At 45.3% G+C, this 20,789-nt stretch overlaps 7 protein-coding genes across 7 annotated transcripts; 3 read left to right on the top strand and 4 right to left on the bottom strand.

Moving 5' to 3' along the window:
• Positions 1–935: 935 nt before the first annotated feature.
• Positions 936–2,069, bottom strand: AOL_s00054g643 (uncharacterized protein; the record flags this gene model as incomplete). The annotated part of the gene is made up of 5 exons (XM_011121959.1): positions 936–946; positions 1,010–1,137; positions 1,192–1,235; positions 1,295–1,528; positions 1,593–2,069. The coding sequence occupies 5 exons, from the start codon at positions 2,067–2,069 to the stop codon at positions 936–938; spliced, it is 894 nt and encodes a 297-aa protein (XP_011120261.1).
• Positions 2,070–3,753: 1,684 nt separating this feature from the next.
• AOL_s00054g642 (uncharacterized protein) lies at positions 3,754–6,557 on the top strand (the record flags this gene model as incomplete). The annotated part of the gene is made up of 6 exons (XM_011121958.1): positions 3,754–3,958; positions 4,040–4,184; positions 4,272–4,552; positions 4,629–4,972; positions 5,048–6,024; positions 6,092–6,557. The coding sequence occupies 6 exons, from the start codon at positions 3,754–3,756 to the stop codon at positions 6,555–6,557; spliced, it is 2,418 nt and encodes an 805-aa protein (XP_011120260.1).
• A 264-nt stretch (positions 6,558–6,821) lies between these two features.
• On the bottom strand, positions 6,822–7,936 carry AOL_s00054g641 (uncharacterized protein; the record flags this gene model as incomplete). The annotated part of the gene is made up of 2 exons (XM_011121957.1): positions 6,822–7,214; positions 7,292–7,936. The coding sequence occupies 2 exons, from the start codon at positions 7,934–7,936 to the stop codon at positions 6,822–6,824; spliced, it is 1,038 nt and encodes a 345-aa protein (XP_011120259.1).
• Positions 7,937–10,409: 2,473 nt separating this feature from the next.
• On the top strand, positions 10,410–12,485 carry AOL_s00054g640 (uncharacterized protein; the record flags this gene model as incomplete). The annotated part of the gene is made up of 1 exon (XM_011121956.1): positions 10,410–12,485. One exon carries the CDS (start codon positions 10,410–10,412, stop codon positions 12,483–12,485), a length of 2,076 nt encoding a protein of 691 aa, XP_011120258.1.
• A 757-nt stretch (positions 12,486–13,242) lies between these two features.
• AOL_s00054g639 (uncharacterized protein) lies at positions 13,243–15,043 on the bottom strand (the record flags this gene model as incomplete). Its single annotated transcript, XM_011121955.1, has 5 exons — positions 13,243–13,759; positions 13,815–14,088; positions 14,152–14,659; positions 14,740–14,954; positions 15,013–15,043. The coding sequence occupies 5 exons, from the start codon at positions 15,041–15,043 to the stop codon at positions 13,243–13,245; spliced, it is 1,545 nt and encodes a 514-aa protein (XP_011120257.1).
• Positions 15,044–15,636: 593 nt separating this feature from the next.
• On the top strand, positions 15,637–16,014 carry AOL_s00054g638 (uncharacterized protein; the record flags this gene model as incomplete). Its single annotated transcript, XM_011121954.1, has 1 exon — positions 15,637–16,014. The coding sequence occupies one exon, from the start codon at positions 15,637–15,639 to the stop codon at positions 16,012–16,014; it is 378 nt and encodes a 125-aa protein (XP_011120256.1).
• Positions 16,015–16,529: 515 nt separating this feature from the next.
• Positions 16,530–18,149, bottom strand: AOL_s00054g637 (uncharacterized protein; the record flags this gene model as incomplete). The annotated part of the gene is made up of 4 exons (XM_011121953.1): positions 16,530–17,082; positions 17,158–17,927; positions 17,998–18,048; positions 18,114–18,149. 4 exons carry the CDS (start codon positions 18,147–18,149, stop codon positions 16,530–16,532), a joined length of 1,410 nt encoding a protein of 469 aa, XP_011120255.1.
• Between the last annotated feature and the right edge of the window lie 2,640 nt (positions 18,150–20,789).

Raw genomic sequence — 20,789 nt, 5'->3', positions numbered from 1 at the left:
GTGCGGAAGCACCTTGAGCAAGAAGAACTTGAGGAAGATGGAAGGGTGGGAGTTTGGCTTCAGGAATTTTATGATCATACGGATGCCCTGTGTACAGGATTTTAATGCGGAATATTTAAATGATAGTCTAACGACATCTATTTTAGACGACCATGATATCATATAATTACGAGGGGTGTAATATCTATCATGATCAATTACAATTTTTAGTGTTTTCTGATCTGGGTTTGCATATGCGCATAATATTGTCAACTAGAACATATCCTTATCGTATTTCCTTGGACATATGGAAAGCGAAGCTTGGTTCCAATGATCCCTGGCGCCACATCGGAAAATAAACGGATCGATCGGGACCGTGGTCGTACAAACGCTGAACAGACTTCTAAGGTTTTACACCTGGCCTCGCTGTGGGTAGCTACTTCTTCAATTAATAAAAAAAGCAGATAAAATCAAATTTATAAGGAGGAAACTCCATTCATGAATTCGAAACGCTCAATGTATTTTAAAATCAACAGAGCTTTACGATTGAGGAATTGAAGAAAACTCTTTTCCACATTGGATTAATATCAACCAAATTTATCTATAGTAGTGTTGTATACAAACCCAAGATCGTTACGGCAAGGCCAGTGTGTCTAGTTTTGACGCTTCGCACCAGACTCAGGAAATACGAAGTAGCAGGATAAATCACAGAGGGGGCAATGGGAGAAATTTAAAGACTAGTTCTTGCACGTAGCAATGTAATATCTATTCAGATACCGGTTTTGTAGATCTAGACGGCTCAATACCTATGAATGAGAGACAATTCAGATATCGAACGGTCTCGTGAGAAGGACCCTAGGAAGAAGACGTTTAGATCACAAGGGCCGTTGTAGCCTTAAAAATCTCTATATTGTTATTGGTAAGTAGTCGGACCAATCCTCGACCATGAAACTATACTAGTAGCGGTCTAATATTGTGCAATGTTAGCAACATTAACTTGGCTCGTGCTGGTAAGATATCACTGAATTACCTCTTCGTGAACCCATGCCAAGTTCCTGCCCAACATTGAGATATCCTTCTCTTCCTCTCGTTGCATTTTGCAAAATATCTTCATAATCATAATCCCTATCCGCAGAGCTTTCTTCCCAAGGGGTGCGACTAAGTCAAGTTTTTAGAGTCAAAGAACAATGTCCGGGTCTCATGGAAACATACCACATGACACAGGTTACTGTATCCCCCACTTTAACAGCAGCCCACTGGCGAAAACATTCCTAAAGAGCTATTAGTCCAATCGGCTCTTTCTTCAAACACATACAGATTCACGACCAACCCTGTGAATGTTGGAACCACATTGTGCTACACAGAACAAAACACCTTTTTCGCCCTGCTGGAATGGCTCGTAACAAACCGGGCATTCGTCAGCATCGAGGGGCTTCCGTTGACGCTTATCCTCAGAAGTGTCCAACTCGACCCGAACCGATGACGTTTCGAATATCTCACGGATTTCCTGCAGCGTGGATTTCGTAAGTTGTTGATCAGGTTCTTTGTACTAGAGAACGCCAGAAGCCTACTGAATTGAGCAAAGCAGCTTGATAACTTAATTCATCTCTCACCCGGAGCACCTTGATCATGACGAACAGAATGTGCTTGCAGGTTTCGTTTTTGTGATTACTATCGGGACAATCACATGTTGGGATATTCTCGAGAACCACAGTATACACATTCCCAGTAGACCCAGCAATTTTGAATTCCTCCCTAAGGTTTTCCTCATCCCTCTCGCGTCCGAGGCAGAACATACGTTGCCTTCGAACTCGTCCAATTCGTTGCTCAACTGCAGAAGGACAACTAGAACGATACTCTTTCAAACGGGGTGGTTCTTCAGGCTCCTCAGGCTCCTCAGGCTCCTCGGGTTCTTCTGGTAAGTCAACGGCAGATCTTTTCGGAGGGGGCCTTGAAGAGCCGGCTTGGTTTTCATCATCCTGTAGGCCCATATTTTCGAGTCCAGAATCCTCTCTTCGTCTCTTTGGTGGCCCTTGTCTCGGGAGCGTGTTGGAACCTGTTGCATTTTCGGATGCTTGTGAATCAGCCATGTTGTGGAACTTATCGCAGAAATAAATTGACGGACTCTGAAGTCCAAAAGCTCTCGAATTGCTGGGGTTGTTCTCTTGGAAATCTGAAATTTAAAATAAATAAAAAAACAATTGAGGCGCGGTCGAGTAATTGGAACTGTTGTCTACGCGTAGACGGCTGTACGGCTGTGTGACACGAAAGACCCACATCGCTTGTTCAGCCCGAAAACGAAGATGCAACAGAAACAACCCAAAAGTCTTTGGTTTAGCACAGGCCTGGTATTTATACCGTCTCACGTACAACCAGCTGATGGGACCTGAATTAATACATGATTTTGGGGGGGAGGCAAAGCTCAGAGATACTGTCCTGCAATGGCGTATTCTTCGAAAACGACTTTATCACCGGGTGGAGCAGAGAAGTAAAATCAAGTTGGATGCTATGTTACGGCCCATATCCAATTTTCGCTTGAAAGATGGAATACGAGCTGAGATATAATCAGGTAAAATCTTTAGATTCGAGTCTAGTAGAATCTGGAGAATTTTAATGAGGGAAACCCCATCGATATCTGTATATCATGGTTAGATATGTCCTAGGCTCTAGATTCTAATACGCGTATACGTAATTTTCGGTCTGAGTTTATCGAATACATTACGATTGGCGCACTTTCCACGTTTCAGGCTTCGGGGAGGCGCTCGATCGATCGCTAAACCTGGTTCATTTCGTACGGAACTAGGCTATACGGCTAGATCACAAGCATTGGCCCAGATAGATTAGTCTCAGTGGCAGTTCCTGTGTTTGTTGGTAGATATCAACTTTAAGACTACCCCTCCGAAAGAATGTGTTGATAGTTATTATCGATCTTCCTGGTCTTGGCCGTAATACAATATCCGCATCCGGAAATATACGTCCTCGACGCTTCATCCGTCATTCAATCCAACATATAGCAACAACCCTCCTTCTCTTTACACTACACTCCTCGTTACTAGCGTATTGCGCATCATTTGTTGTACCTGCGTTAGGGCCTATATTCCCCCAAAATAGTTAACCCAGATTCACGCTGTCGCCTTCATGCACCCCATATACCTAAATTGAAGTTTCTCAAAAACATTGATGCGGTCTAGACGTTGTCTTAGGATGCATTCAATACTGGATACACCACTCACCTGAGATTTGAGAGATAACTTATCAGTATCTGAGGCTTACATATGCCGAGAGCTCGAGATCGGGGCCCTAGTGCGGCTTCGAGACCAACTGTTGTGAAGATTTTGATGATCATGCCATGACATCAAGGCAGAATCCAGATTCCAAACTTGATGGGCGGCCCCGCGTGTGCGTCTCGTGGCTGCCTATGGCACAGGCGAGGTAGTCGTCTTTCAAATGATGCGTATAAAAGCATCTCGTGAGGGAGAGAGACTAGAAACACAAGCTTTCTTATTATCTAGCCTGGGACCTAGCCCTCCAAATCTTACCAGGACATCGAAAATACAATTCATCTTCGAATAAAAAGCTTTTGAAAAGAATATTCATCCGTCTATGATTAACATGCATATATGCAACAGAATAGCGGTGTGGCGCCTCTCGACGCTCCTAATAGCCTTTCTAGGATTCTTGTTCGCGACCACGGAAGGAATCGCAGTTAAAATACGAAATACAGTCTTAATAGTCAGTCCAGATAAACCAAATGCGGATACCGTAACAGGTACCATGGATGGATATGGTATTCCTTATGAAGTTTTACTTGTTCCACAGGGTGGCATCGCTCTTCCACAGCTCAACCAAACAAACGGCGACGGAAACTACGGATTATTTTTAGTAATTAGCCAAGTTTCATATAATTTCGGCGATCAATGGCGTAGTGCTCTCACCCAAGATCAGTGGAATGCAATGTACGACTATCAAACTGTCTATGGTACGTATTCTTGCAATCAAGCCATCTTCAGACTGTATAGAGTCCTAGCTAAAGGTTAATGCTTCCGTGGCATCAATTAAGGTGTTCGAATGATTCATATAAATGCATACCCGAGCAGTCAATTCGGTACCGAGGCATTGGGTGGATGCTGCAGTGCTGGTGATGACCAAACCGTAACCGTGGACAAGAACGTAGCTGCTGAACAGTTCCCTACCGCGGGTCTGAAGTAAGTTTGATGGATCCATGGACCTCAAAACTTTCTAATGGCCAATGAATTTAGAGTTGAGTGAGAGTGGGCTAATATTACTTGAAGGTTTCCTGCAATAAAAATGACAGGCTTGTGGCACTATCCTGTCAAAGTTACGGATTCAGGCAGCACTATCTCCTTCATGACCTTCGGTCCGAATTCACAGTATACAAGTACAAGTAGCGGCGGTGTTATCAACACTTTCAGTAATGGGAGACAGCAGATGGTTTTCTTTACCAGCTTCGGGACATGGAGTGCCGTCAGTAATTACCTGAATCACGTCTGGATTAACTGGGGCCTCTTCGGATTGTTCGCAGGTTATAGAAGAGTACTGTTCAATAGTCAAAGTAGGTCTCCTGCTAGCTATATTGACAAATTTTTCAGAGATAAAATGTGGCCTAACAGAAGTCTTTTGTTCGATAGTCGATGATCTCTTCTTACATTCTGCGATATACGGTACCGATGGTGGAACATTCAGACTCCGCCCTTCCGACGTTACAGAGCATCTAAACTGGCAAGCCGACTTAAATACTCGGCTTGTATCTGGGGGTAACGCTGGAAGTAACTATTTCATTGAATTTGCCTTTAACGGGAACGGCAATTTTATTTACACCCAAACGATCGGTGTTGGTAAAACATGTGCGAATCCTATAGGTTTTGTCCGAGGTGAGGAAGTTACGCCTCTCGAATACCAGAAGATTTTGGGCACTGGAACGGATATGTGGCCGCCGAACTCTACATTTACTTGGACCCTAGCTTGTATGAAGGTAATCTCTTAATTAAGCTCTTTTATCAAACTACTTCTTTTGATTTTGCTTGAAATACGCTAACAGTTAACGCAGAAAGATCCTTTGGTTCTCCAATTCATGGACAAAACTTATCGAGATGCCTTTGGGCTGATGTCCCACACATTCACTCACCTGGGCGAGAATCCAATTACCTATGACGATGCTTATAGAGAAATCACTTTTAATCAAAACTTCGCCAAGCTAGCCACTTTCACATCGGCTGCTAAATGGTCAGGGAAGGGTCTTGTTCCTCCAGCAATTACTGGTCTCCATAACGGTGATGCTCTTCGGGCCTGGTCAACGGCAGGGCTTACCAGCTGTGTTGGTGATAACACCCGTCCGCCATTAATCAGCCCCTTCAACCTCTACTGGCCATTCATTACAAATATGTCGAGCAATGGATTTGATAGATTCAACGTCATACCCCGGTTCGCCACTAGAATCTACTTTAACTGCGATACTGCTAATTGTACATTGCAAGAATGGATCGATACGTCCGCTGGTAAGGGCGACATCTTTGACCTTCTCAACTTGGAACGTGAATCTACAGCGAAGAATCTTTTAGCATTGCGTCAGGACCCATACATGTTCCATCAAGCAAATCTTCGCTGGTATGATGTGGACCAGCTCACAATCAACGGAAACACAAAAAGATATAGCTTATTGGAAATGTGGGTCGAAAGTGTCCTCGATGAGTTCGTTCAATACGTCAACTGGCCAATTATCACCAAAAAGCATGACGATATGGCGACTGCTTTCATGAATCGTATGGCCCGGGATCAGTGTCAGTACAACATAAGTTGGAATACTGCAGCCGACCAAAAGAGCATTATTGGTTTTAATGTTGGTTGTCAGACCGGGAACAAGTGCAATGTCCCAATTCCGGTTACTATTCCTATTGGAAACAGCATCACGAATGTTGGGTCCTTCAAGACTGAGCAGATTGGAAACGACCCATTGACGCTTTGGGTTACGCTCACTGGTGGTATTAAGACTTTTACCTTAACCACGCCTATAAAGTTAACCGCTGCGTAAGCATTTCCGGAACAGACTTCATACCCTCCAATTGTTGTAAAATATTAGCTAATGTCAATCCAGTGGCGGTGCGGGACTCAAGGTCTCCAGCTCGAGTAAGGCTTCATCTACGACTAAACCCACCAGCACATCTGCATCTAGCAAACCTAACTCATCAGGAGCCTCAAGTGGAGCGGCTACAACAACAACCACTTCAATGATGGCTACTACCGCCGCTTCAGCACCTTCTACGTCCATTACGATGCGTACTAACACCTTCGTAACTAGCACATCTCCAGCCACCACAAGCTCTCCACTTGATCCTGCTACTGTCGATTCCTCAGGCACTGGTGGTTCATCGAGTACTGACTTAGCGGATCAGAGTTCAGCCCCGTCAGTTACTGATGCAGCAGTGAGTGATAGTGGCGATGATGCTGTCACAGCGAATGTTCAAGCTTCTGCGTCGGATGTTAGTCCAACGAATAAGCATAGAAGGAGGGACAAGCAGATTCATATTAGACACAGGGGGAGAAGACACTCTAAGTTTTAAGTTTTGCTCACTTTGTGGGTAGTACAATGGTTTTTCATATGCACATTTATCCTTATTGGAGTTTTAGTTGGTCCTATGTTTAAAGACTGATTCCATTTTCATGTTCAAAAAATAGTCATTATCTGTGTAGTTCTTAAGTCATTACAATCGAGTACCCTAATCATCTATCAGAGAATTACTACCATGATTGTTCAGAGACTACTAATACTAATTCCTATATATATATTCTGATGGCTTATAATTGGTATAAAATCAAAATATAACTCAAGTGCCAGATGTGCCACCAGTTGTAGACCCATTGATAATCCCAGTCCCTAGACTTCCTGGCTCAACTTTGGAAAGTCCTCTTTCCTTCCTGCGAGCCACAGCCACCCGCCTATACACCACCAGGGAAAGTAGGGCAACCCCTGGTAATCCAATTCCTAGGCCAAGCCCTAGCGAAAGTTTTGCGCCTGAATCGAGTCCTCGGTTCTTTTGGCCTTTAGGATCTGAAAACTCCGGGCTAACAGCACTTTCGATGGTTGTAACACTCGTTACGGTGATTGGTACTCCATTAGTACCTGTTGTCGTATAAATCACTGTACTTATAGATGATACTACTAGTGTGTATTCAAAACAAGATGGTGTTAGATCCTTATTGACATCCGAGGTGTTCATCTGTATAGAGAGAACAGCCATGATAAGTATGAAGGCGGGTTACCTGAAGGAATAGATGTAATAACACTATAGCTAACCACAGTTCTGATATCTATTTTCGTGATTTCTTTCGTAGATATCGATCCTTCACCAATAGAATTTACTACATTGACCGTAGATGCCGCTCTGGTCTCGGGCTCCACCGCAGAGGCTTGCACCGCAGTCCGAGACCATGTCTCTCTCGCGGCTTCTAGATCAAAACTACCACCACAGACTGGTAACGCTTTATCCAGCGCCACTGCAGGCCGATAACTCCCTACTATAGACCCACCCGCGTCCTCGGCTTGGCCGTCGTTTCCATAGACCCATACGCACAGGGCACCTGCGAAAGTACTTCTAGCTGAATCCTTCATAGCGAAACACATACATAGATCTCGCCCACCCCCAACTCGGACCCCGGTGAGCTCTTGACCTGTGATGTCGTAGAATGCAAGACTATCTGTGGTATTGACGAAGTATTCTATGGCTGGCCGACAACTTGCGTCGAATCCTGTGTCGATCGAGTTTGGATAAGCTCTACCTAGGTTTCCGCAGAGCGGTTCGTATCGAATAGCTTGGTATGCTAGGCCTTCGAATCCGAGTAGGCGGCCAGGGCCGTCTTTGCTAATCGTCACCCTGGAGAAAACCACTGAAGAAAAGAAGATGAAGTCTAAGATAATCCTGAAACACAAATGGTACAGCATTTTGGTTGGAAGAGTTTTATTCTCTCTGGGCTGGTATACTCCAATATCTGGACCTGAGTGGCGAAAGGGTCAAAGTTAGGATGAAGGAAAGTAAGAGAAGGGATTGGCCGAAAGTAGTTTGATCGGTATGAACGACATATTGGGTAGGATGGTAAGATCTTAAAGAGTATCCTACGCCCTGATATATAAATATTTACTTAGGAGCCCCTAGGTGCCTAGGTTGCCAGTCGCGCAGTTGCACAAACTGTGGGATCAATTGGCCAATTGGGCGCATATGATCTAACAGCGCTAGTGCCACCGTTTTTGACAACTTGTGTCAACGGTGGAGTCTTAAACCGCCATGCATGCGATATAGGTAGATATGCCACAAGTTAAGCTTCAAGTCTGGACTAGCAGTTTATCAACCCTTGATCATGAGGATGCAAGTCCAACATAGATAAATGCTCTAGTCCGTCGACTGGTCTAGTATAACTAATCCAAGTTATAATCATTGATATAACGATTTCATTTTCTTGAAGAACCCTACCGCTCCATGGGACATGTTCATGTGCCTGTCACACCAAGTTTCGGGATTTGGAAGGTGTGTAGAACCTGGTTTTGGAAACTTTGCCCTGCATGAGCACTCGAGTGCATCCTACGAATCGTGCGACATAAGTATTGCCAATATTAATATACTATAGAACTAAGGATTTGGATCAGAGTATACCTCTTGATCATACCCTGGTACCCCCATTGTCTACCATATTTCATCTTGTCTTATCGGCTCAGTTAAAGAATTAATATTGTACACGGATACGACCTTAAATAAAGTCATATATATATATATATAGATGGAGAGTAGACCGTAGTATAATTATCCGCTTGAAATCATAACAGTCGTCCTGAGATATTGACACATACATAATAACAATGCCTTCTAATACCGTTTACGATATTAATATCCCATCCTCGGTCTAATAATGCGAAATCAATTTAAATCTACCTCGTCGAACTATGGAAACTGCGTTGGATTGTGAAATTGCAACAAAAGCCGTTCTGGAACAGCTGTCAATTAAGATCTGATAGATCTAGATATACTTTTATACTTTGAGATCTAAGCCTCAACGGCTGTCACGTCAAACGTTTCTAGCTTCAAGCCCTCGATTTTATAAACTATATAACTATAGCCATAAATATAAATAAAGCTATGTCCTTTAAATTTTAAAAGTCAAAGACCGCAATCCGTTGCACCAGATTTAGCAGCAGACCCTGGATGAACCCCTTGATTGGCTTACTTGGCGGCCCAATTTCCGATTCGCCTGTTTACAATTCTCCTGACGACGACCACAGTCCTGGACACGGACTCCACTTGCTGCGATACATCGAGGTTCTGTTAATTTATCTTATGATTCTCCATCAATCTTTCACTCGTTACATCAGCATATCTGGACACACACGATCGATATATATCTTCTAGACGTCTGCGCAGGCTTCGAATCTGTTTATATTTAACCTGCAGAACTTACATTATATTATATTCTAATATCTAATATCTAATTTAACAGCATCTTCTCGAGACAATATAATATCTTCCAGCTGCAACCTCCATAAGCAGTCACTCGGAATTAACCTGTATGTATGCATGTGTATGTGCAGGATTACCTGAAGCATACATTATAAGACATCGACCTTCTCTTCCCAGGTTCAATTAACGGTTCCTGCACGTCTCCTTCCAGAACAAACCCCGACGACGGGAACCAGACGATCTGTTCTTTAACGAGCCTCCTTCGCAAGCAATTACACCAATTTGTCCATACGTAAACATCTTCAGCGGCTTCAACCTCAAATTCAACTTCGGATTCCAACCTCAACATACACAACTTACAACCTCCCCTCCTCTCATTACCCCTTTCTCGCGATCCAGAACCGATTATCCGTTGTCAAACGACGTTGCATTGGTTTGGTTTTATTAATTCAGAACCCTTGGCTTGCGTGTCGCGGTTCGGCCCCAAGAAACCGTTAAACCACCCAAAACCTCCTGAGCCAGCCAGCCAGCACCAAACCAACCAACCAACCAACCCCAAAAAACCGACACCGGGAGAAAACAACCAACCCAGCAGCAAGCTACAAGCAACCACCAACCTGGCCGCCTAAAGGAACTCCCTCGACACGCTTCGGCGGGTGGAGAACAAATGCCGCCTTTCAGCGCATCGAAGATCACCGGCCTCGTCCGGTCGGTACCCAGGCTACCCCTATACGTCATCCACATCCTCCGTCGAATATCACTCTACATCTTCTACACTTTCGCATCCATACTCGGATATTTCACAGATTGGGCCAAGATATGGTGGTGGGAAACTAAACGGGCAGGATGGAGAGGGCAAATAAGCATAAACAATCTGTTACGACTGGTGTGGATTGGAGTCGTGTATTGGGGTGAACTAGCTGGCTTTAGAGACGCTGTGTCGAGGTGCAATTGGAGCAACTGGGAAAGATGGGTATGTTCGAAAACGTCCCTCCGAACGAACGAATATCGGAAAACAAGTATACTGATATCAACTGGCATCAACAGCCCGAAGGTGCTACTCCAGAACATGCAATTCTCATTGCTGACCCACAGCTCGTCGATCCTCATACGTACGTTCGATCAAAGCCTGCAATGGCGGCAACAATGTACTACATTGACCGATACCTCGGCCGAGTCTACCAGGATATTCTTACCGGCCTCAGTCCGTCATCCGTAATCTTCCTCGGCGACCTATTCGACGGTGGTAGAGAATGGGATACCCAGGACACAGCTGCGTCACCAGGCGGAACCGGTCTGGGCGAGAAGGCACGCATGAACGACGCATACTGGCACCATGAATACGAACGGTTCCAGAGATTATTCCCTAACGCGCCCGGCGTCTTGACGATTAAATCTCTACCTGGCAATCACGACTTAGGGTTCGGAAAGGGTATCAAACCGGCAGTTTACGAAAGATTCAGGACGTACTTTGGAGAAACAAACTCAGTATGGGAAATTGGAAATCACTCGTTCGTGCTGGCCGACACAGTTTCAATGTCAGATGACAGACAGAGCGCAGATGGATGGAGGGTCGGTGGAAAGGCAAAACAATGGCTTGACGAGTACGGCAAGGGGATGCATCAGCCGGTACCTAGAACGCCAGTCCCAAGGAAATTGATGTCCCAGCAAATCCAACTTGCGAATGAAAAGGACACCGGAGACCAAGGACAGCCGCCACCACAGCAGAATATGTTTAACAGGCGATTGCCTTCCATACTGCTAACCCATGTTCCGCTGTACAGAGGCCCAAATACGCCATGTGGACCCCTCCGCGAGTCTAAAGCGCACGGCGGTGGAATCCCCTTCCGAGCTGGCTATCAATACTCCAACGTCCTTTCCCACGACCTCAGCCGTGATCTCCTCCAGAAAGTTTCACCAACCTGGGTCTTCTCCGGCGATGACCACGATTATTGCGTCCATGAGCACTCCGGTGTCGGCGACCCGGGCAAAGGTATCCGCACAGGACGCTGGGGAGTCGTCAAAGAAATCACGGTCAAATCCATCAGCTGGTGCATGGGAATCCGCAGACCCGGTATCCTCCTCTTGAGTCTCTACAATCCAGACGAACGTGACTACCCACATGAAAACCTCATTAAGAACTTCGAGAAAAACCAAGCCCGCAAGAAAAACCGCCTCGATAACGCCACCGAATACAGTATAAACGCCCAAACTCACCTTTGCCTTCTCCCCGATCAACTAGGAATCTTCTTCCTCTACGCAGGCTTATTCGCCTGGACCCTTATCATCCTCGCTATCAAAATCCAACACTCCCCTTACTATCACCGCTCTTCGTCCTCATTTTCAAGATCAGGTAAAACCGGCAACCCCCCACCTTCCCTCTTTATCTCCCCAGAAAAGGCGAATTTTAACGCCAAGAAACAAGATCCCATTCTACCATTAGCAACCCCCACGCCCACGACCGCCACTTTCATGTATCATCAGCATACACTGATCCCCGCGGTCAACGGTACCACGTCGAGTACGCTCGCCACGCCGCCGCTCGGAGGGATTTCCCAGAAACCCCGTGCCACTGCGTCAGGAAGTTTGTCGCCTGGAGGGTCCAGGGCCTCGAGTCCTAGACCTGGAATGGGAGGATACGGATACCCGCCCTCAGGACGAGTTACCCCGACCTCGGATAGAGACGATGAGAAGTATAAGTACAGAAAGGAGGCGACGGTGATGATTGATCCTACTGGAATCTCCGGAGCGATGAACCAGTGGATTGAGAAAAGTGGAGCTGGAGATGTTGCAGCAAAGGGACGCGAAGAGGCTAAGAAATGGATTGATGAGAAGAGCTTTTCGTTACAAAAGGCCTTACAATCCAATTTTGTAGGAAGACAGGTGGTTAAGGGATGGAGAAAAGGAAAGGCAAGAGTCTGTGGATCTTGGATTGAGAGGAAGACAAGAGATATTAGATCCGTTCTATGGGCGGTTTGTCTGGATTGCAGGGATATCGCTGCTATTGTACTACCATTCTATTGGTGGTGTCTGACATCATATTGAAAGGAATAAGGTGTACTGAAGAAAGTTTAAGGGAGGCAAGGGGGAGATTCTGTACATGTTCCAATTGTATGGGGGTTGATTCTGTTCTATTGAGTCTTGGGCATCATTGTATAGCGAGCAGCAAGATTCATCTATCAAAAGTTTATGGACAGGGTGAAACATGAGTAAACAGCTAGCAGGGAGGGCTGGCCGTAGTATCTTTGGTTTTCTTTTTTTCTTTCTTTTTGTTTTTCTCGTTGGCTTTCTTATTGCAGGTTTTTGGATTATATTAGACGTTTTTGGCATTTCTGGCTTGAAAATTGATGGGTCTAATTGTAATAATTCGAGCACAGAACGGGGTTTGATGAAAACAAAAAACTTCAGCATTGCATGGGTCTTGATTAGCATATATAAACATATGGCGTTTACTATCTCTCTATTTACTTACCTATCCAGCTCAGCTCAGTTCGAATTGGAGTTATTGTATCCCATCAAGAGAACTACATCGACGATAGAATCATAATACGAAACGACGGTAAAAGTACCAATCTTATTCCAGTCCTTCTAATTTAAAGGCCAATACCTGCGGGTATCTAAAACCCACGCAGACGATATAACGAGCGGTAGGAGCCCATCTATCCCATCTATAACTACATCGATTCGATCCATCGTACTTTTTCATAAAACCCGCCAACCCGACAATCCCAATTAAACACCGCCCATGGTTGTTTTTTTTAAAAAAAGTTTGTTTCGTTCATTCAAGAAAATTAACATCCCTTTAATCCTTCTTCAACAAGCTCTTCCCTGTCATATCCTCAGGAATATCCAACCCCATGAACTCCAAGATCGTGGGAGCAACATCGCCCAAAACACCAATGCTGCCGTTGAGTCCGTACCCATCGGGTCTGTTTGTCATAATGAATGGTACTCGGTTGGTGGTATGCGACGTCTTCGGCTTACCCTCCTCGTTCAACATCTCCTCAGCGTTTCCGTGATCGGCGGTGATGAATAGAGTGTATCCGTGAGCCTTGCAAGCCTCGAAGACAGTTCCGATAGCACGGTCGGTATGGGTGACAGCTTCGATAGCTGCATCAAGGACACCAGTATGGCCAACCATATCTGGCGGGGCAAAGTTGTTCATAAGGAATGGGTATTTCCCTTCTGCGATCTTTTCGGCAAGACGGTCTGCGACTTCTTGGGCAGACATCTCGGGTTTGAGATCATATGTGGCGACTTTGGGAGATGAGACGAGTTCGCGGTCTTCACCCTCGAATTGGATTTCGACACCACCGTTGCTATGAACATGTTAGTACGACCATATATAATGACGGATACTCAAGGCTTGCTTACAAGAAGAATGTAACGTGGGCGTATTTCTCAGTCTCAGCAACGTGGCACTGGGGAACACCCTTCTTGCTGAGCCACTCAGCGAGAACATCACCCATGCGCTGAGGTGGGAAAGCAACTGGGAAGGGGTAGTCTCCCTTATAGCGTGTCATGGTGGTAATAGAGATATCCTTAGGGTAGTTGAAGTCTGGGAGTGGGGAGTTATCGACACCCAAAAGCTGGGTGATTTCACGAACACGATCGGATCGGTAGTTGAAGAAGAAGAGGGTATCGTTATCTATAATCTACCTGTTAGTATCTCGCCATGATTTCTCATACTTTATGGACTTGAAATACCCACCCTTGATACGAGCCTCGTCGCCGTTGACAATAATTGGCTTCAAGAACTCATCGGTCTCATTTTTCTCATATCTCGACCTGATAGTAGCAACTGGATCCTCGCTAGTCTCTCCCTTGCCATTAACCAATCCATCAAGAGCGATATTCAGTCTTTCCCATCTCTTATCTCGATCCATGGCATAGTATCTGCCGACAACGGTTCCAATCTTGCCGAGTCCGGTATCCTTAATTACTCCCAACAAGGTCTCTAGGTACCCAGCACCACTCTTGGGGTCGGTATCACGTCCGTCTCCGAACATGTGAATATATACCTCAGGAACACCCTTAACCTTTGCTGCTTTGATGAGTTCAAAGAGATGCTCTTGCTTAGAATGGACGCCGCCGTCCGAGACGAGACCGAGGAAGTGAAGACGACCATTGCCGTTGATGGCCTTGTCGAAGACGTTTACAATTTGTTCCGTCTTAGGGAATTCGCCTTGCTTGATGCTATGGTCGATCTTGACGACGTCCTATATTCCAATTCCAATATTAGTTTAGAAGGGTAACAACAAATAGACATAAAGGATCGAGGGGGATTATCCATCCGTACCTGCCAGACAACTCTACCGGCACCAATGTTCAAATGTCCAACTTCACTGTTTCCCATAAGGCCCTCGGGTAGACCGACAGCCGTCGAGCTAGCATCTAATTCGGTGAAGCCTGGCTTGTCTTGGTAGTATTTGTCCATATTTGGAGTAACTGCCTGGCCGATGGCGTCTCCTGGTTGGCCCTCGCTGGTGGGGATACCCCATCCATCGATAACGACTGTCCATAGGTTAGTATCGCCAAACCGTATGTGATAAAAGTCATTCCATGTACATACTGAGAACGGCCTTGTTCTTAACATCTGCCATTTTGTGTGGTGAAAGGGTATATATCGATTCGGTATCTGCAGATTAACTAGCTTGACTGCTACTAACTTGCGTTGGTCGCAGCTATAAAAGAGAATCGAAAGCGAATGGTAGCAATAGAATAGCTAGCTGCTGTCTATTGATTCTTTCGATAAACGATGAAGTCTAGAACGAATCAAAGAACGATGCTCAAGGAAAGGGAATTGACGATTGAGATGAGGTTGTTTACGAAGTTCCGAGAAATAAGTGGTCTGTTCGAATTCTTATAATTCCTATTATCGTGGAGGGGCAGTTGCGGGACAGGCATTAACCCACCAGCCAGCCAGCCCATCGGCGAAAACTGCCCCCCAAAAAAGCAACCACAAAAAAGGCGGCCCTTCTCAACAGAATCCATGTCGTCACACTCGCCTGCTTCAGAGGAACTAATTGGCCACAACCTGCCTCATCGCCGGGATCGGGCTTTATTCAATTCCTTCAACCTTCCCTCACAGCACGGGCCATAGCTCCTGCATAGCGAAATAGAGTCAAAGAGAGATAGAGGGGGAGAGAGCTCTTTATCTTTCGCGTCTACGCATATCCAAAAGGGTGTATACGAGATGGCCCTCGTTCCTGTTGACACGTCCGCGCTCGCCGGCCCCCACCCACCTACTTTTCCACCTCCTGAAACCTTCGACTTCATCCCCCAAACCTACGACCTCCTTGTCCGTCTACTGCCTCAGAATTCGTCAACATCTCCACATACACAGACAAACCTTCCTCCGATTGAGCCGAAGGATGTTGATGCAGAAGGTTCGCGGATAAGAATCAAGATTCAAAAGGCCAGGGCGACACTTAATGATTTACCTGACATCAAAAGGTCAATTCAAGAGCAGGAGGAAGAAATGAAAGCTCTGGAAGAGAAGATTAGGAAACAGAGGGAGGTTCTGGGTAGAATTCGGGAGTTAAAGGCGGTTAAAGACGCGAAGGGGCAGTAGCTCGGCGAGCTTATTGTTTTTAGGATTCATTCTAGTATTTTCAGCATTGGATTTATACGAAACAGGCTGAAAGCGATGGAGGTATATATTTAAATCTTCAATGTTACCTGGTATGTAGAATTACTAACGCGCTCGATATTTCAAGAGCATCGGCTAGATCATTTTGCATCTCAAGACTAAGACGCAAAAATAATGATATTCAATTGATATCAGATCTGATCATCGTGGTTAATTTCTTATTTAACATTATGGTTGTTGAATACACTTTTTTTCAGTTCTCCTTCCGTGGAATATCCCCCTAGAACACCAGCTTTTTTTTTTTCGTCAAGATACCCAAGAAGAGCTATAAAAATAAGTAAGAATGTGTGTTGAAACCCCGCAAAAACCCAGTAGGAAAGCTCGAATCAAATATAGAATAAGAAAGAGATGATGAAAGGGTAGAATATGAATTATACAGTCAAGTAATCATTAACCTGATGCTGCATTCTATACCCGTCGTCCAATGGTGGGTAGAATTAGACTGGGAGTGGGAAAGTGGAAGCCCATGCGATGATCTCCTTCTGGATCTCCTGGATCTCTGGAATACCCTGGGCAATCTTGGCCTTGAAGTCCTTGAGCTTGTTGGCCTCCTTTGGTAGCTCGGATTGAACTTCCTTTGTGATGTTGATCAATTGGTCAATATACCTAACGACCCTCTTGAAGTCATCCTCTCCGAATCCACGGCTGGTCATAGCTGGAGCACCGATACGGATACCGCAGGGTGTCAAAGCAGACTTGTCACCGGGGATGGAGTTCTTGTTGCAAGCAATGTTGGCGTACTCGAGAACGACCTCGACACGGGCACCATCAAGACCCTTTGGACGAAGGTCGAGGAGAACCATGTGGCTATCAGTTCCACCAGAGACGAGAGTGTAACCGAGGGCCTTGAATTCAGTTTCGCAAGCCTTGGCGTTCTTGATAACTTGTTCCTGGTATTGCTTGAACTCTGGAGTGAAAGTCTGACCAAGGGCAACAGAGAGAGCTGTGATGGTGTGGTTGTGAGGACCACCCTGGTGACCAGGGAAGACACTAGACGAGGTATACATGTTAGAAAGATACACTGTGTAACACACAAGGTGGTAGCGAAGTCCTTAAGTTACATACCTGAAGTTGATAGCATCCTCAAGCTCATAGAGAGTCTCCTTGCCCTTGGCGTCAACAGACCTAACACCCTTTCGGTAGAAGATCATAGCACCACGAGGACCTCGCAAGCTCTTGTGGGTGGTAGTAGTGACAACATCAGCGTGCTCGAATGGAGACGGGATCACACCGGCGGCGATCAAACCGGAGATGTGGGCCATATCAACGACAAGGTAAGCACCGACGGAGTCAGCGATCTTGCGCATTCTAGCATAGTCAATGAGACGACAGTAGGCACTGGTTCCAGCAACTAAGATCTTTGGACGGTAAAGAATGGCAGTCTTCTCCAACATGTCATAGTCGATGATGCCGGTATTGGTATCCACTCTGTATGGCATGGTCTCGAAGTAGGTCGAGACGGCAGAGATCTTCTTAGCAGGAGTCTGATAACCATGGCTCAAATGACCACCGTGAGGCAGATCCAATCCCATCAATCGATCATGTGGCTTCATGAGGGCCTGGTAGACCTGGAGGTTGGCAGGGCTGCCAGAGAGAGTCTGAACATTGACACCCCACTTTGCAGGGTCGCAGTTGAAGGCCTTGAGGGCACGCTGCTGGCACAATCGCTCGATGCTATCAATGTGCTGGTTTCCACCATAGTATCTGGCTCCTGGGTAACCCTCGGAGTATTTGTTGGACATTGGCGAACCAAGAGCATCGAAAACCGAGCGGGAGGTGATGTTCTCGGAGGCAATGAGCAGGATGGACTCCTTCTGACGCTTGACTTCAAGGTCCTACATCGATAATCAGACTCCGACATCACATTGTAATATTATAAGTAATTGAAGTAGTTTAGAGACTTACCATCAACTGGGCCACCTCGGGATCGAGTTCCCTGAGAGGCTTCTCCAGCAACTGTACATGGCTCGTTAGCATTCCACGGATGGTAAACAGTAAATGGCGGGGTAATTCCCAAATACCTCTTTGTGGGCTTCGGATAGAGCGTATGTCGACATTTTGCAGGTAATTAGAATTAACTCTTAACTTTCGTTGAATTAATTGGGGAAGGATGGAATGCAGAAGAGAAGAGATCAATCAAAAAATAAAAAAGATGAAGAACCTTTAAAATTTTCCAACGGTATTAATTCGGGGCCGGTTACTTAACTTTCGTCCCTCGTCTGAAATGGCTGCTTCAATTGGCGGGGGGGGCGGGTAAAGTAAAATTTTCTGAGTCGGAGGGCCGATGTAGCTGCAGCCTTTCACCGTCTGTACTCTGGCTCGATCTTAGTCAACTAATTAGCTGTTGCTGTTTGCCCCTGCAGGATTATTAAGGACCGGTTAACCACCGAGCTAGAACCGACCCAGAACGAGCTCCCAACTATCGATAACACTTAGTAGAGCGGGCATCCCTGCCACCAACCGAACGAAGCCATGGATCAGAGGCCAAAAGTAACGGACTCGGTCTTTTGCCCGAAGAAAATGGTCGTCTGCTCTCAGAAAGCCGGGTCCGATTTAATACTATTGCGGTATGGCTTCCATTCTCAAAGTCGACTGTACTTTACTTACAGTCTAACAAATTTTGACACGGGAAAGGGAAAAAAAACACCAACTGATATTCGGACAATAGTCAGATCATTCGAAAGCTCTTGATGACGAGTTACATCCAAGTCGATGTTATTCGTTTCCAAAATGCATATCCGAAGTGGCCGGTGTATGCGAAGTCCAACTCCGAAACAGGAGACACAATTAGATGGTGTACAACCGTGCTTTAGTGTAACGTACGACGGCATATATGCAGATTGCAATCCTCGTATCCGAATATATCCAACGTTAACTAGTTTTCCTGCATGGATGATTGGATGTGCGGCTGGTGATGCTGGCCGAGAACCAGCTGGAATATTTGATATCTAAGGAAACACCATGCCGCGATACCTATCTTGATCGAAGTACCCTGAATAAGGCTAAGATCCGAGCATGTTGGATTTAAACATGCAGAACAAGCTTATTATCATCATCATCATGTAAATACTTCTATAATTTATGCCTCTGGATCCTCAGGGACGTACGCGATAGGGAGTCTATATGCCCGAGGCGTATCAGTGTTTCATTTTCTATCCATTTTAAACTAGACTCGTGGGCAATTTGATAAAGTAATAATTAAAACAGCTTGAACAAGGTCCTCAAATTAACCACCGACAGAGCCATACTCAAAAAAAAGCTCGACATGTACGTAAGTGGCTACCCTGACACGAGATACCACGCGGGTTAGTGCCTGTTTAAACAAGCCCCGGTCCACGAGCTCAAAGACAGGTTATTTTACCCCTCATTCCTTTCTAGAACTACAGCAATCAGGAGGGGGAAACGGGTTCTTCCAAGGTAAAATTAGAATGCTAGTTCCCAAACCAAGACTGGAAATCTCATGAATTTGTTCCGTAACGTTGTGGGACCTGAACATGAACCACAATTAGTAACTACTACCACGCACGACCCACTCATACACATGACCGTAAGTCCCATCCGGTCTGCACTGAATAGGGCTTCCTCGAAGGCTCTCCGAAATCCGGCTGGAAATTGTTCTAATGTAGATCTTGAATAGACTGAAAGAGTATAGGCTGGGTTCTCGGGAACTATACTTGAACGATCTACAATATCCAATATCCCAATATGTACCGCCGTACCTAAGCTATAAGGATAATTAAGTATATATCAAACCTTAATGCTTTGGAGAAAGCGGGGACAAATTCCTAAACTAGACGACACAAATCCCAGCCTTCTAGCAGATATCACGTCAGTTAACAAGAAACTTGCCCCAAATGGACAGTGACAGGTCCGCAATCGCGACTAATACAGAAAAGCAGACCATAAAGTCTACTGGGGCGACTTACTACCCTGAAAAGGTAGAAGCAACCGGTATTAAGCTCTCTGGGCTAGTAGCTTAGAGGCCACGGAGTACAAAGCTTAGGGGAAGAAAAAATGTCCAATATCAAGGTATTCGTCACTTCCTTTGCATAAAGATGTCTAAAAAAGAATGTGGGTCCTTTTAGGAGGTTGCTTGTTTTCTCATAAGATTTTTTTTTTCTCTTATGCTTTTTTCTTCTTGCCAGGCTTGCGCCATGACTAACAGAAGAAGCAATATTATACATTTTACTTACGCTCTTGGCTGTTTATTGAAATTTATAGACGACAAATTTTGCCGGCGGGTCAGCCAGGTGGCTTTGTGGAACCATATTTAGGCTAGGTGATTATATTGAAGCAAGAAGTATCTATCTATAACATTCTATCAACTATTTTAGACAATGCTTTCGAAATGGGGGGTCGGGATCCATATTCGTGACCCAAATAGCTAGTAGGCCTATTAAACTGACCAAATTTAGAAGATTTTAGCTTGTAATTATAAGTGTACATGTACGGGATAGTCATTAGTTTCTGGCTTTGAGGTCCCACAAAGGGATAACCCGACAAGAGAGATCAACATGCATCCGATGCCGCAATTAATGTTAATATCGCTGAAAGTTTGCTATGCGAAGGATACGAGGTAACTATACCAGGTCTCTTGTTCTAACCCCCCTTCGAAAATGGATAATTATTATGTTGCTTCTGGTTTCGGAGCTTGTCCATGAGAAACGGTTAATTCTCACGAGAGAGAGAGACAACAG

Source organism: Orbilia oligospora (genome assembly GCF_000225545.1).
Source record: "Orbilia oligospora ATCC 24927 unplaced genomic scaffold scaffold00054, whole genome shotgun sequence".
Classification (NCBI taxonomy): domain Eukaryota; kingdom Fungi; phylum Ascomycota; class Orbiliomycetes; order Orbiliales; family Orbiliaceae; genus Orbilia; species Orbilia oligospora.
This window is presented reverse-complemented; position numbering and strand designations above follow the sequence as displayed.